The 17,440-nt window shown below is 45.7% G+C and overlaps 2 protein-coding genes across 2 annotated transcripts in view; both read left to right on the top strand.

The window, feature by feature from the left end:
• The window catches only part of LOC135386413 (trypsin-1-like), a 39,523-nt gene extending 24,306 nt beyond the window's left edge, over window positions 1-15,217 (top strand). Inside the window, exons 2-10 of the mRNA XM_064616327.1 lie at window positions 3,041-3,211; window positions 4,924-4,977; window positions 5,318-5,338; window positions 5,451-5,545; window positions 5,904-5,992; window positions 7,085-7,163; window positions 7,247-7,448; window positions 9,946-10,109; window positions 14,987-15,217. Of these exons, the coding sequence (XP_064472397.1) occupies window positions 3,041-3,211; window positions 4,924-4,977; window positions 5,318-5,338; window positions 5,451-5,545; window positions 5,904-5,992; window positions 7,085-7,163; window positions 7,247-7,448; window positions 9,946-10,109; window positions 14,987-15,142 (1,031 nt within the window). The 3' untranslated portion in view covers window positions 15,143-15,217. The remainder of the gene's footprint in view (window positions 1-3,040; window positions 3,212-4,923; window positions 4,978-5,317; window positions 5,339-5,450; window positions 5,546-5,903; window positions 5,993-7,084; window positions 7,164-7,246; window positions 7,449-9,945; window positions 10,110-14,986) is intronic.
• LOC135384563 (serine protease 27-like) overlaps window positions 1-17,429 on the top strand; it is a 79,311-nt gene extending 61,882 nt beyond the window's left edge. The window contains exons 5-6 of the mRNA XM_064613760.1: window positions 17,278-17,304; window positions 17,407-17,429. Of these exons, the coding sequence (XP_064469830.1) occupies window positions 17,278-17,304; window positions 17,407-17,429 (50 nt within the window). The remainder of the gene's footprint in view (window positions 1-17,277; window positions 17,305-17,406) is intronic.
• The last annotated feature ends 11 nt before the right edge of the window (window positions 17,430-17,440 follow it).

Here is a 17,440-nt window from a genome sequence, read left to right as displayed (position 1 = left end):
TTCATATAGGTCCTGTGTAAAATTATATAGGATGCTACAGGATCCTTATGGGTTATTTAGGAACCTATATAACTCCTGTGTAGGTCATTATGGGATCCTATACGAGTCCATGCAGGAGTCATGTAGGAGCAATAAGGTCCTATATAACTCCTGTGTAGGCCATTATGGGATCCTAAACGAGCCCATGCAGGAGTCATGTAGGACCATGCAGGACCCATAAGTTCCTACATTGAGGATGTAGGAGTTACACGGGTCCTATATGTAGACCATGCAGGAGTCATACAGGGTCACATACGGCCACATAGGAGACATCCTTTGCCGACCAGTTATAAGTCCCTGAAACCCTGAAACAAGTAAGAACGTGCAGGAACACATACCAGCCCTCCTAAAATCAATATAAAATCTTTACATGTAAAAATTTTATATTGATTTATATTGAATTTTATTGATTTTAGGAGGGCTGATATGTGCTTCATTTCATGATGTGTTCGATTCATTTTTGGAACATACATACAAGTCAATTATTGATCGACCAAAGATCAAACATAAAATGATGCGTGCGTTCCATGCACACATTTGGCACATTACAGTACTTGGCGTTTTTCAACCGTCCAGTGGTTGTTGAACCCCATCCAGCGATATTGCTTTGTCGCTCGATGGGTTTCCGGGTCTAATATCTCTGCCTGCAGCTGTCATATCGGGACGCGGTTTTTTGTGACGAATTCCCGTTTCTTCCCCCTTCGCCTGCATGCTCGTGGCTTGTGAGAAATCCTGACAGTTGCCGAGATATTTGGAAATTCAAGGCCGCCGCCAGTGCTTCCGACACCTCCAAAGTCCCGTACCTCTCGCCCCGTTTATCGGATCGAGACCAAAATTTAGGTCCGAACAGGTCTGGAATAGTTCTACGATCGCTCAAATCACACTAGCAGCTGATCTCGTGGTTTAGAAGTTGTACGAGGAGACGCGTTAGAAACGCCGTTTTTTCGAACTTCGGGGCCCTTTTTCGGAAATAAGCTCGCGTCGGACATGATGTATCTTTGGAGAGCATACTGTTATCGACGCGGTGCACGTGGTAAAATTTACCACACTTTTCCAACTTTAGCGGTTCTCGAGTTACAGGTTTCCGCGTTTACTGGCCTCCCAGTACATGGGACCGACGGCTTTTTCCCCCCAAAACGTTCCCCTTGTTGCGACATGGTCGTGTTTCCCTTCGTTGTGACAGTCTCGATGTGCTCTTTCGAACAGCGTTGATCCCGTAGAGGCGCGACGTTCCGTTCTCGCGATATCGGCTTAAGAGTATGACGAGGCGACCAGTCTGGCTAGCGCAACTCTGAAACGCTTCCCACTGTTCGGAGTCTTAACTCGCATACCCGACGTCCGATTCAGTTGACATTTTGTGTGCATGTGCTCTGTTCTCTGCTCTACAACTTTCTCATTCAAACCATCCGTCCATTTCCAGCGGTTAAGGCGTCATTCTCGAAATTCCTGACACCGACCACCATTTCCTGACTTTGTCTCCGTTTTCAGGTTTCAATCCCGCGGCGGATGCGAATTTCCTTTTAATGGATAAACGCACTCGATATAGGCAACGCGTAGAAACTTGCGGCACCTTTCTATCTCTCTCCGTTCCCGAGTTAGGACACCGTGGCAACGGCGGCCCTCTTATACATAGGACCGGGGCATTTTTCTCGATATCGGGTTTTTGTAGGCGTAGAAACGCGATTGAGGTCTCTTTTTGACGGGGAAAGCGTCCTCTTTCCGATAGTATTAGTCCCGTCCTCGCGCGACTTTCCGTTCTCTTGCCATAGTGCGAGGAGCGCCTGAACAGCGTGCATCTTCCTTCCCTTCCACCGCCGCCACCAGGCGGGGCTCTGGTGCTCTGGCGTTCATTTCGCTTGCAAAGTTCGTTGAGGTCGGACGCGTTTGTTCTCGCATCCGGATTTTCGCGTTTCGTTGTGGCTCTGGGCCCATCTAGTGCACCGAACTGCTGTGGATGTGTTATTCTGCTCTACAGGTGATGCCTGGACGTGCTTTCTTGTGTGCGTGTTGGAAGATACGTCCAGAAGCCCTTCGATTTGGTGAAGTAAAGGTTAGTTGCGTGCCAGTAGTGTCATGTTTCGTGCTTTTTGTTCAGTATCCTTTGCAGCATGTGGGTTCCTCCTACTTTATGCTCTCAGTGTGAATATTACCCTTGTGATTCCTATTACCTTATTTCTATCTGTTAGCTCAGTGTCCCTATTCGTAAACCTCCAACGCTTATCAGGGTTCAGATGTCACATGTGATGCTCCAGTGGCCCCGCTACTTACGACGAATTTGTGAATTTCAGATGCTTTTCACGGATCGATTTTCGTGAACAACGCAGATGAGCCAGCACACACACGACGTGGGAAAATGAACAGATACGTCACGGAAATGTTGAAAGACATCAAGTAAGTCGCGTCAAAGTACGTTGCAGAGCTCTTCACTGATTCGTGTTTACTGTGAAACAGATGAGGCATACGCCTCACCCATGCAACTCCGTCATCTGCTCCACGGCAGTGCAAGCTTTTACAGCTGTGTCCTTCAATGTAAATATTGTGAATGGTATTAATAAATAAAGGGAAGTAGATGGTATTTTATTGTACTCCTCTCTTATTATTTTTGTTCATTGCATGTGTATGCATGTATCGCCACAGCCAAATTTCATACCGTGTCCCCATACACGCAGTGTACAGATCATATAGGAGACGCAGGTCCTACATCTCCTATAATACCTATATTGCTCCTATAAAACCTATAACTCCTGTGGAACCTACACCACTTATAGGTCCTATATCCAATAACATCATATGAGGATCTACATATAGGATTTTTCAGTAGGGGCCGCTGTACATCAAAGTATAACTACGACGGTGACGCTACAATATGAAGTTCTGAATGGGAGAAAGAAGCTCTAAACCGCTTTGTAGAACACCCTACTTCGATTAACTAATCGAATCAACAAGCTAGGGCATGAATGTGTAAGTATTTGTACGTAATATAAGTCCCATTCCACGACAGGTGAGCCAACTCCAGATGAGCGGCTCACGGCCTCAGTTCCTGTCATCTCTGACAAAGAATGCGAGAAGATCTACGAAGAAGCATTTAACAACGTGGGACAACCCAACGAATTGGACGATGAAACGATGTACTGCGCTGCCGAAAGGGGAGCCAAAGAAAGATTCATGCCAAGTGAGAAATCCTTGCCATCGACGGCCTTAACTCACCATCCAATGGTTTTTCGCTGTAGGGTGATTCTGGAGGACCAGCAGTGCAGAGACTGAATGGCGCAGCCATCCTCACGGGAGTCGTATCTTGGTGAATTGGATGTGCCCACGAGAAGTATCCTGGAGTATACACAGAGGTTCCTCTTTACATCGATTGGATCGGTAAGCATGCCAACGTAACGAGCCCAAACGCCACAACGACGACTTGCATCAAGAAACGACAGCAACGAGTGGGAGCACCGGATGACAATAAAATGCGCTAAAAAAATAAAAAAATAAAAGAACTCGCATAAAGGGCACGGCCAGTTGTTGTTGTTGCATTCAACAACAACAACAACAATAAATGAAGAAGTGATGATGACATGGGATGTTGCATTCAACCCAAAACTAAACATTCGTATTTACGGTGCAATGATGCAAAAGAAAGCAGTATTCTAGTACGGTATAAATGCTATGTAAATAGTACTGATATTTGGAGGACCGCAGGACTGTGAGAATCTTGCATTCAGAACTGGTTTTTCCTTCAGGGGCTTTAGCGTTGCTCTCTTTTCCAGTGACCTTCGGTGCTTCTTTCCGTAGTATGTTTTTCTGCATTTTATCTTCTGTTTGTTCCGCATAGCACAGCCTCCCAAGGGCACCTCAACTGTTCCGTGAGCGATCCTCATATCACTCATCATATGTCTAACATGCGTTTGTTGGCCCCTACAACCCAGGGACTGACTACTACAAACTGCATAGCAGGATAAATCTATTCATGCTTGTACTATATGAATGGAATGAATGAAAACCTATTAATATGTGTAAGGAGCCACGATGCCCACGAGAAATGTCAACAAGGCTCCGGTCGCTCGCCGCTATAGTACAGGTGGGAGTATTCCAGGTGCTTCCGCTAATTCCGTAAGTCATTTCGTGAAACATATAATCGAGTCACAATTCTTCTCTGGTTTTGTAAGAACGTATATTACATATTTCAACTTACAGAGCGAAAGCTAGATGTAGTTGGCCAAACTATTGGGCAGCGTACAAGACGCAACATATGATAGGCACTGGCGCTGATTGCATGAGCAATGGCATTTATGTGCAATTCTTACGTGATGTGTTGACAGAAAGAAGTCGAGTGAGAGTGATGTTGATGTTAAAAAATAAAAAATAAAGAGGAAAAAACTAAATTCATCACACGGCGAATTTGGCTACTCCCATAAATTAACCCGCCACTTATGCCTGCCCTACGTTGCGGCCATAGAACAAACACAAGGCCAGACAAGCGATTAGCATAGTGCACAATGAAACACACGTCGAGCAAAAAGTAGTGCAATGATTGATCGGCAAACCCTGCTACCACAATCATCACGCACGTTGCTATGTTCAGTGGTCAATATGGCATTCCTGTGTATATGGCAGAAGGAGCAAGTGTAGTACAGGAAGCTATGAGGGCCTCGACACGAAAACAAAGCGATGCAAGAAGGTTGTGGCGCCCCTATTGGGCACGAAGACAAAGGGACGCCCACATGCTTTCGACGCGCAATACATAATTCTTGCACATCATGGACGACGAGTGAAATTAGGTCACTAGTGCTATCAAACATCACTTAACATGTTCAGAGACAGTTCTAACTGCGGCACGATCTATAGCAAACAGAGTGCGTATGACATCGTTAAGGATCATGACGAATGCAGTAATACTTACCTGTGCATTGATCCTGCTGATCGACTCAGCCTCCGGCAACTGTGGTAAGTGGCTATCCACTCTCTTAAGACACTGAGCCGTATTGTTTTGTGTCGGGTTACGCGTGCAGATGAAATTAACGAAAGTTTTAAACTAACAAGTGACGACCGCTAACCCAGTTGCTAGTTTAAAACATTTGTGAAAGCGAATACTGCGTATACCGATAACGCAGATAATTAGAGGGAGAAATGTTCTGCAACCGATATGTTTGTTCCTTCAGCACTTAACGTACACAATAATTCATCGTGTTCCCGTTCGATAACTCATGCCCTGTCTTTGCGCACGCATTGTGACAGTTCAAATTTCATGACCTCTTATTAATAGCGCTACTAACGTCTGTTTCAGTGCGACATCACAGACATAACGGTAAGCAACCATTTACGTTCATCAGTATCACGCACATCTACAACAACCGATTACGGAAACGGAAGAGGAAATGGTTTGGAACGTTTTAGTTACTTACGTACGAATAATCTAGATACGCATGAAGACATAGAGTGCGGCAGAAGCCGAGTGGAGGACGAAAGAGTCGTCGGTGGAAGGGCGGCGAGGGAAGGAGAGTTTCCATGGCAGGTGAGATTTTCGATGAATCCTATAGTCCTGTAACTCATTGCTCAACAGCGACAGAAATCACTTTCTTTCTTTACAACTCGCACTGCTATAAATCACGTTACGTTGAAACCTTGCAATATCGTAGAATGCGGTACACGAAACTCGTGTCTGATCTAGAGGGTAAACAGACCAGAGGTGTGTGACACTAAATCATGTCCGGCTCACGGGATTCAACCCGAGAGAGTCGTGTCCGACCTGGGAAGTAATGAAAAAACGAAAGGAAGAAAGGAAGTGCATCAACGAGGATATCGTTGTTCTCTCACGTTGTTCCCCCCCTTATATTGCGGTGTTATGCACCATAATAATCCATCGGCTTCAGGTTTCCTTGCAGAGGAACGGGTATCACTTCTGTGGCGGTTCCATCATCTCAAGGAACACCGTGGTAACTGCTGCGCATTGTGTGCGGAGGTAAGATCGCATCAGTAAATAATCGCGATTAGTAGATTGGGAAACAGAATCAAAATGAAATCGGTACGTAAAATTAAATGTAAGTACAGAAAAGTATGGAGGGGTGACACGCCGCAGTTATGACAACCTACTCGCGCTCATGTATGACAATCACAAGACAAACAGCAAGCAAAGTAAACGATAAAACAGAAACCCCGGAAGAAAAAAAGTTTACGTAAGACAAAAGAGTAAGCAGTAGGCAGTGGCGCTCTCACGTGGGTGGGTGCAATTATCTGCGCGAGGATGATCCAGATCCGGTGAGCTGGATCCGTGCGAGAAACTGATTTGCGGATGGAAATATTCTGGATCCTGAAAATATCGTTGGATGGAAATGTTTGAAAGCTTTAGAAGAGCGCAGTTGCGAATAGAACCACCTGCCTCCACGGAGCACGCACAAGAGATGCAACCAGAAGTGGTGGAGCTGCTTGCCGTAGTCTGCCACGATTAGGCGGGCAACCTCACTACTATCGCATGGGGTATCATGCGTCCTGGGTCGCCTTCACAGGGAACTGTGCTGACATTTGTCTTAAAGCCCCCCCCCCCCCCTCCCGCCCCGTCTGAGAAAAACACAGGGAAACACCCATACACCACAACCGGCGCCCTCATCCAAACCCGGGTCAATCGAGGGTACTCAGTCAATAAACAAATGGCGTGACAAATTATGTCATTTGTTGTGTTACTGCGCATTCTTCTTCTATTCTGCCCAGAAGGTTACGCGTTCACATCACGTCTGGGTCACCAAATGTGCAGGGGAACACCACCCCGTCTACAAATGGAAGACCGTGGATGACACAATTTTCCTAAGCAGTTGGTATGCTTAGCAGTGAAAGCCTTTGTCACATAAGATTCGATCATGCAAATTGTATTCCATTGAGTCCAACGGTCGCGGATGTGCGGACATACTCAGTAAACGCGCGGATGCGATTTATCAATTTCAAGCGGATGTTACAAAACGCGGTTACCGTGTAGGTACTGCCAACGCTAACCGCGCTCACCTGTACCATTGGCGGTTTTGCTGCGACACGTTCAGCGTCACCTGGTATCTCTCAACAGATTCGGTCCGGAGCGTCTGAGTGTGGAAGCCGGAAAAACGGACTTCAGGAGGTTCGCAGCACACAGCCAAAACAGAAGAGTAAGCGAACGAGAGTATTCATCCAACGATATATAAAACATCTCTTTAGTAACCTAGCCCTTTTGTGTCTTTCGTTCGCAAAGGTGAAGTGGATCATAAGTAACGAGAAGTTTGGAACTAGCGGGATGCGCCACGACATAGCACTGCTGAAGCTAGAGGAGCCGTTCGACTTCGAAGGCTCGGATGGATACGTTGCCCCCATCTGTTTACCGGATCCTGCTCCAGAGCAGTCGTCCCCTCTCCAGGGCAATATAATCGTTTCAGGATGGGGAGCCACAAGGGAAGGTCAGTACCTACGATTTGATCAACGCGCACAGCGAGAGGAAATGGAGAAGAAAAAGTAACCTCCTTATAGGATGAGGCAGTTGTAGCAAAGGCAGGAAAGTGTGAAAAGCCAAAAATACATACTGTGTTTGAGGAAAATTTAATATAACCCGGTATTAACATATGAAGATTTTGGTAGTCTTGTGGAATTGTATTTTTTAGGGTTCTATGAAAGAGGGGGGATGTATTTATTAGAACAATGAAAAAAAGGGAGGAAAGGTCAGCCGAACGGTAGTCGGCTTGCTACTCCGCAAAGAAAAAAGAAAAAGAATAAATAAAACAAGAATAAAATAAATAAAAAGACAAGAAAATAATTAGGAAATAAAGGATAAACTAACAAACGGTGAAAGAAGGATGAGATAGATTAAACAAAAAGCTGAGTTAAGAGAGGGTTAACGATTTTCGCAATGACTTGTGGGAACGGGGCTACGTGGCGAACAGCGGCAGGTCAGCAGAGTCAGGTTAGGCTGAGTGTGCTTGCATTATTTTATTATTACGGTTTAGGTTCCTTGTTAGCGCCATCCATTGACATCATTGGGACATCATCATCATTGAGATCTCGAGTAGCCAGCTCTCGTAATGAGCGCCTATTTGTCCATTTTTTCTTCTCAACTCAACTCATTGGGACATGCAAGCAGATACCAGTGGCAGAAGAAAGACAATATTTGCGATGAACATAAAGAAGGGTACAAGCCAGCTGGCGTAGATTCGGCGAGGAAGTTCGATTCTTGAGTCCCGTTTCGTCCCGTCCGTTTTGTCTTTGTCTCTTGTGCAAGTCTTCCTCAGACTCAAGGAATTATGCTCCCTCATCGATAATATATGCGCTGTGCATATTTTTTATAGTAGAACAGGACAAATACGACTTCCCAGGACTATCGCATCCCGCAACATTTTCCGAATACGCATGTTCGAGGGAGTGCAGAGTAAAAGTTGTTCTTTTCTTCTCTTTCCTTAATCCCCGTGGCTTGCCAGTGTTCGGTGACGATGACGGTTGAGCTGTAGGTACTCGACAGCAGACGATCTTCAATTGGTAACAGGTTTATTGACAGCAATGGATTTTAAGTGGAAAAAAATTTACATCATATGGCAAAGTCACTCCAAGCCTCCGAGCAGGTCCGTTTGCTACAGAGTCCGTGGACCAAGTCCCTCTAATTTTCTCCAAACTTCTCCGCTCTCTGCGTTGTTTTTCGTCCCCCCGATGCCCTCCTTTCACGCGACTCACGTTACACACTCAGCAAAATAGAACAAAACAACGCCCCTCGCACAACAGTTAGCTCCGTCTTACCAAACGTCTTCGACACTCAAAATTTATGGTCCCCTGTCGTCCGCTACAGACACGAGCGAAGCACTGCTGACAGAGACCCCATCCTCTGTGTTTCGGCGCCAGAATCTGCCTACGGCTTCCATACCACATATGTGGGAGGAAGGACGGCAAGCCCTAAAAGTGGCCAGTCGTTTTCTGCGCGGGGACACATGGACGTAAAGACACAAAATAACGAGCCATTCTGCCGCACAGCAAGTTTCCACTTTACAGGCAGTACGGTGTTGAAACGGACCGCTTTCGCCCGGTTGAATGCGCTCCTGCGTCGGATCGCAGGTAGCCTTTGGAAATGGTTTTACTTTATGACACTTCTGTAGATGGGACGAACCACCATGAAGACATCCGTCCGTTTACTACACATGATTGTAGTCTGCAGCACATCTCTTTACAAAGCGATGTGTTGAGTCAGGGGTGCGTTCACACTGCCTTGCTGCATACCCTCGGGAGGCTAAGAGACGGCATGCGTTTCTTTCTGCAGCAAGCGAGCTCAGTGGGGTGATGTCTTTTTTTTTTGGGGGGGGGGGGGATGGTTACCCTCTATGGTGGATTAGTGACGTAACGGTGTCCTAAGACCTGCCTGTGTGGCGGCATGTGTACTTCCGAGGGAAGGATAGAGCGTCTAGGGCCGACTTTACTGGGAACCGAACTTAACCCATTGAGGACACCCTAATCTATTCTGGGCTAGCATTCAGAGGCTCATTCTGGGCGTAACAAAATTGTGGAAGTTTTTTCTCTCTCTCTCTCTCTCTCTCTCTCTCTTTGGTAGCACAGGTAGCAGTCAAAATCAAACCAGCTCCCGCGGCATAGTGGTTAGGATGATCGCTTTCCACGCCGAGACTGGGAGGTGACACGGGTTCGAATCCTGTCACCGGCTGTGCTGTCTTTCACTGGGTTTTCCGAAGACGTTCCAGACGAATGTCGGCACAGTTCCCCCTGAAGTCGGCCTAGGACGCATACTAACCCCTCTGTCCCCCCACTCCTTCCTGCTGTCCTCTCTCTATCTGTCCACATCTGTACGCCGCTCATAGCCACAGTTGCTTCACGGCGCTAACGCGGAATTTAAAAAAAAAGTCAAACTCAAGACTGAAACCTCCAGAGAACATTGTACGTTTGTTGTCACGTGACCGTACATTGCAGGTGGCAGCCCCACGCCAGGGATGCAGACGGTCAGCATCCCTCTGGAGAACGACTACCTTTGCATGTGGCAGTACAGCCGCTTTCTTCCTATCCCAGGAACATTGTACGACAGGAAGACTATGATTTGTGCTGCTGCTCGTTTCGGAGGAAAAGACTCTTGCCAGGTAACGTAACATGACAAGTTGGGGTTTTGTGGCTCCATTTCACATCGCCAGAGAAATATTATTATGAGTCGCGCCATTATGGTCGGTCTCTGGATTAATTTTGCCGGCCTGAGGCAAATTTCGCGGTTTACGCTGTAGAATATGGCACCGGTTGGCTTCGATCGACACGGTACATTCACGAATACCGGCACGTCGCTAAGTTCGTTCACGCCCCCAAAATATAAAAATACACATCGAGCGAACAAAGCCCGTGGCGACCTCGACCTGCTTTGAGTTCTTCCGCAGTATTGTGCTGCAGAGCGAGGCAAGCGCTGCAGCATTGACTGGTTATGAATTCGAGGACATTCTTTCGCTTTAGGTTTGACAGACTCACCGGATGTTTTGCCATTTATTGTCCGTAACTTCACAACGGAATGCGACGAAAACGAAAAGCTAAAAAACAAAACAAAAAAGAGAAGGAGGATTCTATATGAGACCGAGTTAGCGGCAGGCTGTGCTCGGAAGTGCATCATTATAACAGTTACACGCCATACGTCGGGCACGATGACGAAGAAGAAAATAAAACCTTGTACGTGGCACTTTCCTCCGTAAAACTTTCTTGTGCATGGTTTACACAGCAGCGAAGTGCTTCTCAGTGTGTGTAAACAGAGGGCTCTGAATACCAACCTGCACCTACAGGTCGATAAATGTGTGTAGTTACAGCAGCGCTGGATCCCGTCATGCATATAAGGGAAGGAGAACACGCAAGAGTCTCGAATCACAATCTGTGCTTTGATGCATAAAGAAGTGACTGAGCGCTTTTACTCCATTATAGTTGATGGAATTGGCTTTCATTGGAGCGAAAGTGAAGCCATGAACAACCAAGACGTTCTCATTAATATATATTGCACACGTAACAATATAATAAACGTAAAATATATATTGCTATATGATCAATTTTAAAACGTCTGCCTGCCGCCCATTTTTGGGTAATAGTTCTAGGGTTGCGATAAACGAGCAATTTTTCCGACAAAGCGTATAAGCGTAGTAAGCATCCGGTTAATTAACTTCCGTCAAAATAATTCACGTGCACCGAGCCCTTTGAAAGTAAAAAATTCGTGAACATATCAGGCCTTTCGCGTGAAATGCAATTTCTCACGGCCTGGACGGGCAACTACCACGCCATCCGAGAGAAATGTAACGTTTGAAACATTTCTGATCATAAGAAAATATTAGTTTTCTTAAAAACAGACCTATCCAGTTTCATTTTACTTAGCCTGCTGTTAAATTATGCTCGAACGATTATCTTGAAGATGACTTCGAAGGAAAGATATGCCATGGGAACCTTATTTAGTGTGCCACTACAAAATTATGTTTACGTATTTTATTTCGTACCATCAAACTCGCTCAGAGTCTGAGAACCCAAAACACGAATGCCTTCAGTGAACATCACGCATTGAAGACTACGGCATTAGCGGCTGTGTGGTGAGGAGGAGAAGTAATACCAACGAATTCGGCACGGAAGTGTGGTCCCTATCCTCGAATCTTTTGCGGCCGAGCCGCGGCGCTGGCGTTCCCTGGGAGGCTGGACTCAGAAATTCGAGGACATACTGAAGAACTAGCAGAAGCTTCTTTGTCGTCGCTGTAGAGATTGTTCAACTCTTCCCTAAAAGTTCCGCGAAATTCCGCGGTACTGCGCAACATTTGCAAACCTGAAAATATTAACCTTGCGTAATTCAGTGTATTCCCCAATTATTCTTGGTACGTGCTAGAAAGTACTGCATAACCATTTGGTATAGGACTAAGTTTTTCAAGAATAATCTACAGTAAGCAAACAGTCAGCAATCTAAGCAAGTCGTCCAGTGCTTGGCAAGTGCAAATAGCCTGTATACAATACCACAGTACGGCGTCATCAAATTTAGATCTTAAGACCAACAAAATAAAGCTATGTTTAATATTCGTGATACTTTATAAACGTAATCCAAACATACAAGTACATCAGTTGCAGAGCTATTCCAGATTCCTTTCCTTTTTTTTTTCCTTAATAATCATATCCCCGCTCCCCTAATCCAAATGCGGGAGTAGCACTCAGTGGGGAATTCGTCAAGCATAATTACTGCAGACTCATATTTACGTAGCATATGGACGTCACGGTGGTCTCTAGATAGCTTTGAAACTCTAATTTCTTACGCAAACAGTTCTTCCTTCTATATCGGGCAGAAGCCAACGTATTCCGCAAACTCAAAACACCCATTGTAACCCAATTTTAACGTCAAACAGCGTTCAGCTGCACACAGACAAACGATAACCACTTTCTGTCGATAATTAAACCGAAATATCACATATATTCTGAGCGTTTTGTCACACACAAGCTTCAAATTACCAGCAGAGCACAGATAAACAAGATAAACAAACATGGCTGCGATACGGCATTGCACTCAAACTCGAGTAAAAGCTGGTCTTTGTCTGCGAAGAAAATATCGAAAGGTCATCCGACTAAATTGGCTGAGGCAATCATGACGATATAGCATGTGAGTTTGCAACATCAAATCATTTATATACATATATCCTTTTTCTCACCACCACCAACAACAGATAAATTATTGATGATGAATGGGAAAATTCGCCACATGAGGAGCGGCCCACTACCCGAGCGGCACAATGGGCAGGATGAGATGTGTCCTGATGATGAGGTGATGAACGACGCTGAATGGGGGTCGATAGTCAGTGGAGCCAGTGAGACATCAACCGAACGCTAGGCAAAAATACAACACACAAGAACACGCGCACAGCACGCAGGTACGCAGGCACATCATAGGATAGAGAGGAGACGGATGTCACGAAGATCATTTCATAAGTACCCGCTTTTCATTGATGGCTCACCCCTGACCTTTGTCACGACCTGCCGATACCTGGGGATTACAATTGACCGTGGCCTGACGTGGTCCCCGCATGTGAACCTGCGTGCTACCAAGGCAAACTGTTTCGTAAATGTACTCAGGCGTATGGCTGGTGCATCCTGGGGCCCGTCATGCTCTGACCTCTATCATGTCCATCAGGCCCTGGTGTTGGGGACATTGCGGTACAGCTCACCCAATCTGCATGGTCTCAGTCGAACCCAAGAACAGGAACTGCTCAACATCCAGTTTCGTTGGCCGCTCTTCTTTTCCCCGTCTTGCACCCCAACCAGTGGGCTGTCCACAGCCGCTCTCCTCGGTTTTCTCCGAGTCTCAGGACTCGTGAACTGCATGTAACCGTTGTGCTAGTGTTTATTCTCTTCTTTCTTTCTTTCCTTTTCCTTTCGTTTTGTTTCTCTTTTCTTTTCCTTTCTTTTTGTTTCTTGTTTTCTTTCCCTTTCTTTTCTTTTTGTTGCTTTTTGTTTTTCTTTCTTTTGTTGATTCCTGGGTGTTTCCTTTTTCTTTCCTTCCTTTGTTTCGACTCTCCCTTTTTTCTTTTTCCTTCCGTTTCTTTTTGGTTCCCCTTTTTGTTTTTTGTTTTTCCTTCCTTTTCCTCTTCCCCTCTTTTTCCTTTTTTTTTCGGAATAGCAAGCCGGCTCTTTGCCTGGCTAATCTTTCCTTTCTTTTTTCTTAATAAACATATCCCCCCCCCCCCCGATGTCCCAGAGAAAAATCTGGTAGTACTCAATAGCTTGTCGGTGGTCGATCTGCCTAGACCAAGGGCCGAGGGTGGTTGCCAATGTGAATGGTGCGGCCGCGATCGATTGCAGGCGACACTGCAGAGCTGATCTTAGGGAGGTGTAAAGAGGGCAGTCGAGAAGCACATGCTTGTTATCCGCCGCAACAGCACAGCGACAGCAGAGCACAGTGACGGAGCGGCCGAAAATGTTCACAAAACAACGCATTATCAATGCTATAGGTGTCGGAATCAGGGTTGCGGAATGGGGTCTCCCATTCCGTTACAATTCCATTCCGAGGAATGGAGATATGCGATAAGTCTATTCCTTTCAATTCCTCGGAATGAAAAGGTATGATCAATTCCCACTCCTGGAATGGCTTGGCAACCCAATTCCATTCCGTCAATTCCCTCAATAAAAGAAAAGGACCGGTAACTATACTGGCAAGCCCAGCAGTGCTAGAGGAGATTGACATCACCAAGCACGGAAAAAACACAAAGACAAGGTTATTTCACTCTTGACCGTGTGCAGGTGCGGTGCAAAGGGTGCGAGGGCAGAAACCAGCACGTTGAGACCAAAACTGCCACCGGGGCACCCAGACCATTCCATTCCAATTCCATACCGGGCTCTGCTAAATCTGGAATGATTCCGGAATCATTCCACCTCCGGAGTGGCAACTCCGCAACCCTGGTCGGAATCCAGCCTCCGAAGGAACGCGAACGTCGCGCTGCTGTCCCAAACGACTAGGAATTATAGGGACCATATCTTATCACTTGAACAGCGGCGGAGACCGGATTCCTTTCTACTCCGTGATTGAAAGACGGAAATCGATCTTCTACAACCAACATTGGGAGACGCCTGGCAGATGGGGACGTACCATGTCGTCATAGTTCACAAAACCAGACATTAATTTTATAGGTACTTCAGTGCCACAGCGAAAGACTGTTTTCGAGAGAATGCAGTGCACGACACGTATGCAATGACACGAACTCGGAGGCATTCTGAAGGAACAATATTTTGTCCGTAATGGCCCTTTACGACAACCAGAAACCGTTAGACGTTCTGAAAGCTGTAGCGAATAGATGGCGTCACGCATCCATGACGTGCTGCATTTCATCTTTCGTCGGATGGAGTAAAACAATTACGGCTTCCACCATATCATTTTCGTCCGAGGAACATAGTTTGTCATTTATAAAGAGCATCACTTTGTTACTTTTTCTGTGTTTTGTTGTACTCTAGAATAACCATGCCTGTTTTGACGCAGGGAGACTCCGGTGGGCCAGCCATTCAAAAGCAGAACGGGACTGCTGTACTTGTTGGCGTAGTATCGTTCGGCAGAGGTTGTGGACGTTTCAACAATGCTGGCGTCTATACCAGAGTGTCGCACTACCTCGACTGGATACGCGAAAATTCTAATTAGACTCTTTTATCGCCATAGGTAGATCGTGTACATGTGACCTAAGGTTATGAGTACAATATTGAATAATAAATTGGATGAATGCTTATCAGAATACAATATGGGAGGGAACTAGTGATTTATGCAGACCCCCCAACACCCCTTTTTTTTTCTGTACGACAGGGCTGTAATGATGCCCCCCCCCCCCCCCCCACACACAATGTTTTTGCTAAACCCCCTATGTCTGTGGTTCTGCTTAAACTATACTGGAGGAAGAACCAACGGAAGGGGAAAGGACGTTCGGACACGTACATATTACCGAAAACAAAAAGGAGTACCGCTACCCATTACCTCGAAAAAATGAGACTAAATACTTTACTCGTTGGTAAAATATTGAAGGAACAGGTTCTCGTTCCCCATAGGTAACGAGTTACTGTTGCGTTTTAGTGTGTATTACTACGGAGCAAAGGTGTAAAAAACAACATACGCTTTATCTTGTTCAGGGCTTTACGTGAATCGTCTTTCATCAGGAACTGACCTTCGAAATAAGCGTCGGTTATCTTGGTACGTTTACTCATGAAAGCATCTGCCACCACGTGGAATGACAGTATAGTACTTCCCTGTATCATCTTAAGTGCCTAGGTGCCGAGAGTTAGTAAGGAGAAAACATAGGGTTCTCTTCCAAGAAGGCTCTGTATGGTCAATGACACGAGTAGCGATCTGAGTATAGCCCGCGGGCTCGACGTCCAGGTCAGGTGGCCACGTGTTACCAGCAGACGGAATGTCGACATATAGTACTGCACAATGTCGGTCATGTTGATACGGAGCAGAAATAAAAAGAAGGAAGGAGCAACTTGGGGTAACGAGTAATCAATTATTGTAACACAATCCATTACTAGTTACATTTTTGAAAAAGAAACAAGACCGTTTTCCAGAAAAAGTTACAAGGTAACGAGTTCTGTAACCAGTTACGTACGACTCAGACGACGTTACTGCTCCACAAGATGGCTCGCCACTTCACAAGTCGAACACCTTTGAGGACGTCATGGGTTCATTACTTCATCTGTTCCGCCTGAGGTTCGTACGCAGTGATCCCGAAATGCCGGCATCCCGGCATATTTTTATGTCCCGATATCCCGGGGGTTCGGTATAGGAAATTTCAACTCTTCTGACAACGTATCGTTGGTGTAACAAAAGGAAAGGGCAGGTTCTTACCGATCTTTGTTTTCGGGTGTCCCCTCCGCCAAAAATATCCGTTGCAATCCGAAACCGAACCAACTGCGTTGTCCACGGCATATGTCATGCATGCTAGCTGATGACCCAATTAATTCACATACAGGCCATAGCCGGGAACATCAAGTAGCATTAAGACTCCTACGACATCGCAAGTATTCTTCCGATATCTGTATACATTGAAATAAGGCAGAAGCGCGTCTCTCTCTTTTTCTTCATGAATGGATTCAATATCTCCATTTTATTTTATTTTCGCCAACATCAACATCTCATGTTCTTCTGATCTTCATTAATAGGTTTTATTTGCAACTGAAAAGAAAGGAAAGTGATGACAGCCTTAGAGTACTATAGCCCCGGCTACATCAGCATAAAACATGGTACTTATCTACTATAGAGGAATAAAAAGACAGAAGAATCAAACCCACCAATAGATAAGAAACGGGCACAGTATTTGTATTTGCAATTGCGCAGACGCGCAAGTTGTTACGCAGTCGTATATTAAATTTTTTTGCACAAAAATCCCCGATCCCGTCTCGGGGTACCGGGATCCATATTTATAAATCCAGAAATCGAGGGATTGTAAAAATGGCTCGGGACTCTCAACCCTAGTTCCGCCTCAACGTTTCCCTTGGTCATGCGTTCTCGCAACGTATCGGGATAGCTCCCTACGCCCGAATTTCAGATGCACCAGACGCAAATGATCCCAGGCACATACCGCTCAACTGCGAGCGACTCATAGGAAGTCGTCAATTGCCTAGAAGCGTCTTGGAATGCAACAACGATCTTCTGGATATCAAGAAAATACACTGTGACTTCGGCAGGTTCCACTCGCACTCTGTGAGTTCCCTGCTTAGGACTCGTGGAACAGCCTGCTAGAAATCATGCAGCGCCACCTCGCCACCTAGACGCGGCGGACCCGACTCGAGGTGGACATGGATCCGACACAATGTGGAGTTGGGCCAGCATCTCCATATATCAAATTTTTTGCAGTGAAACCGAAAGATACAGAGTTTCTGTATTCATAATAATAATAATAATGATTTATTTCCACATAGTGGTAGAGGTGGTATTCTTTTAGTTAAACACGTA

This window comes from Ornithodoros turicata, chromosome 2 (assembly GCF_037126465.1).
Source record: "Ornithodoros turicata isolate Travis chromosome 2, ASM3712646v1, whole genome shotgun sequence".
Classification (NCBI taxonomy): domain Eukaryota; kingdom Metazoa; phylum Arthropoda; class Arachnida; order Ixodida; family Argasidae; genus Ornithodoros; species Ornithodoros turicata.
The sequence above is the reverse complement of the archived record's forward strand: the minus strand, read 5'-3'. Positions and strand labels throughout refer to the sequence as shown.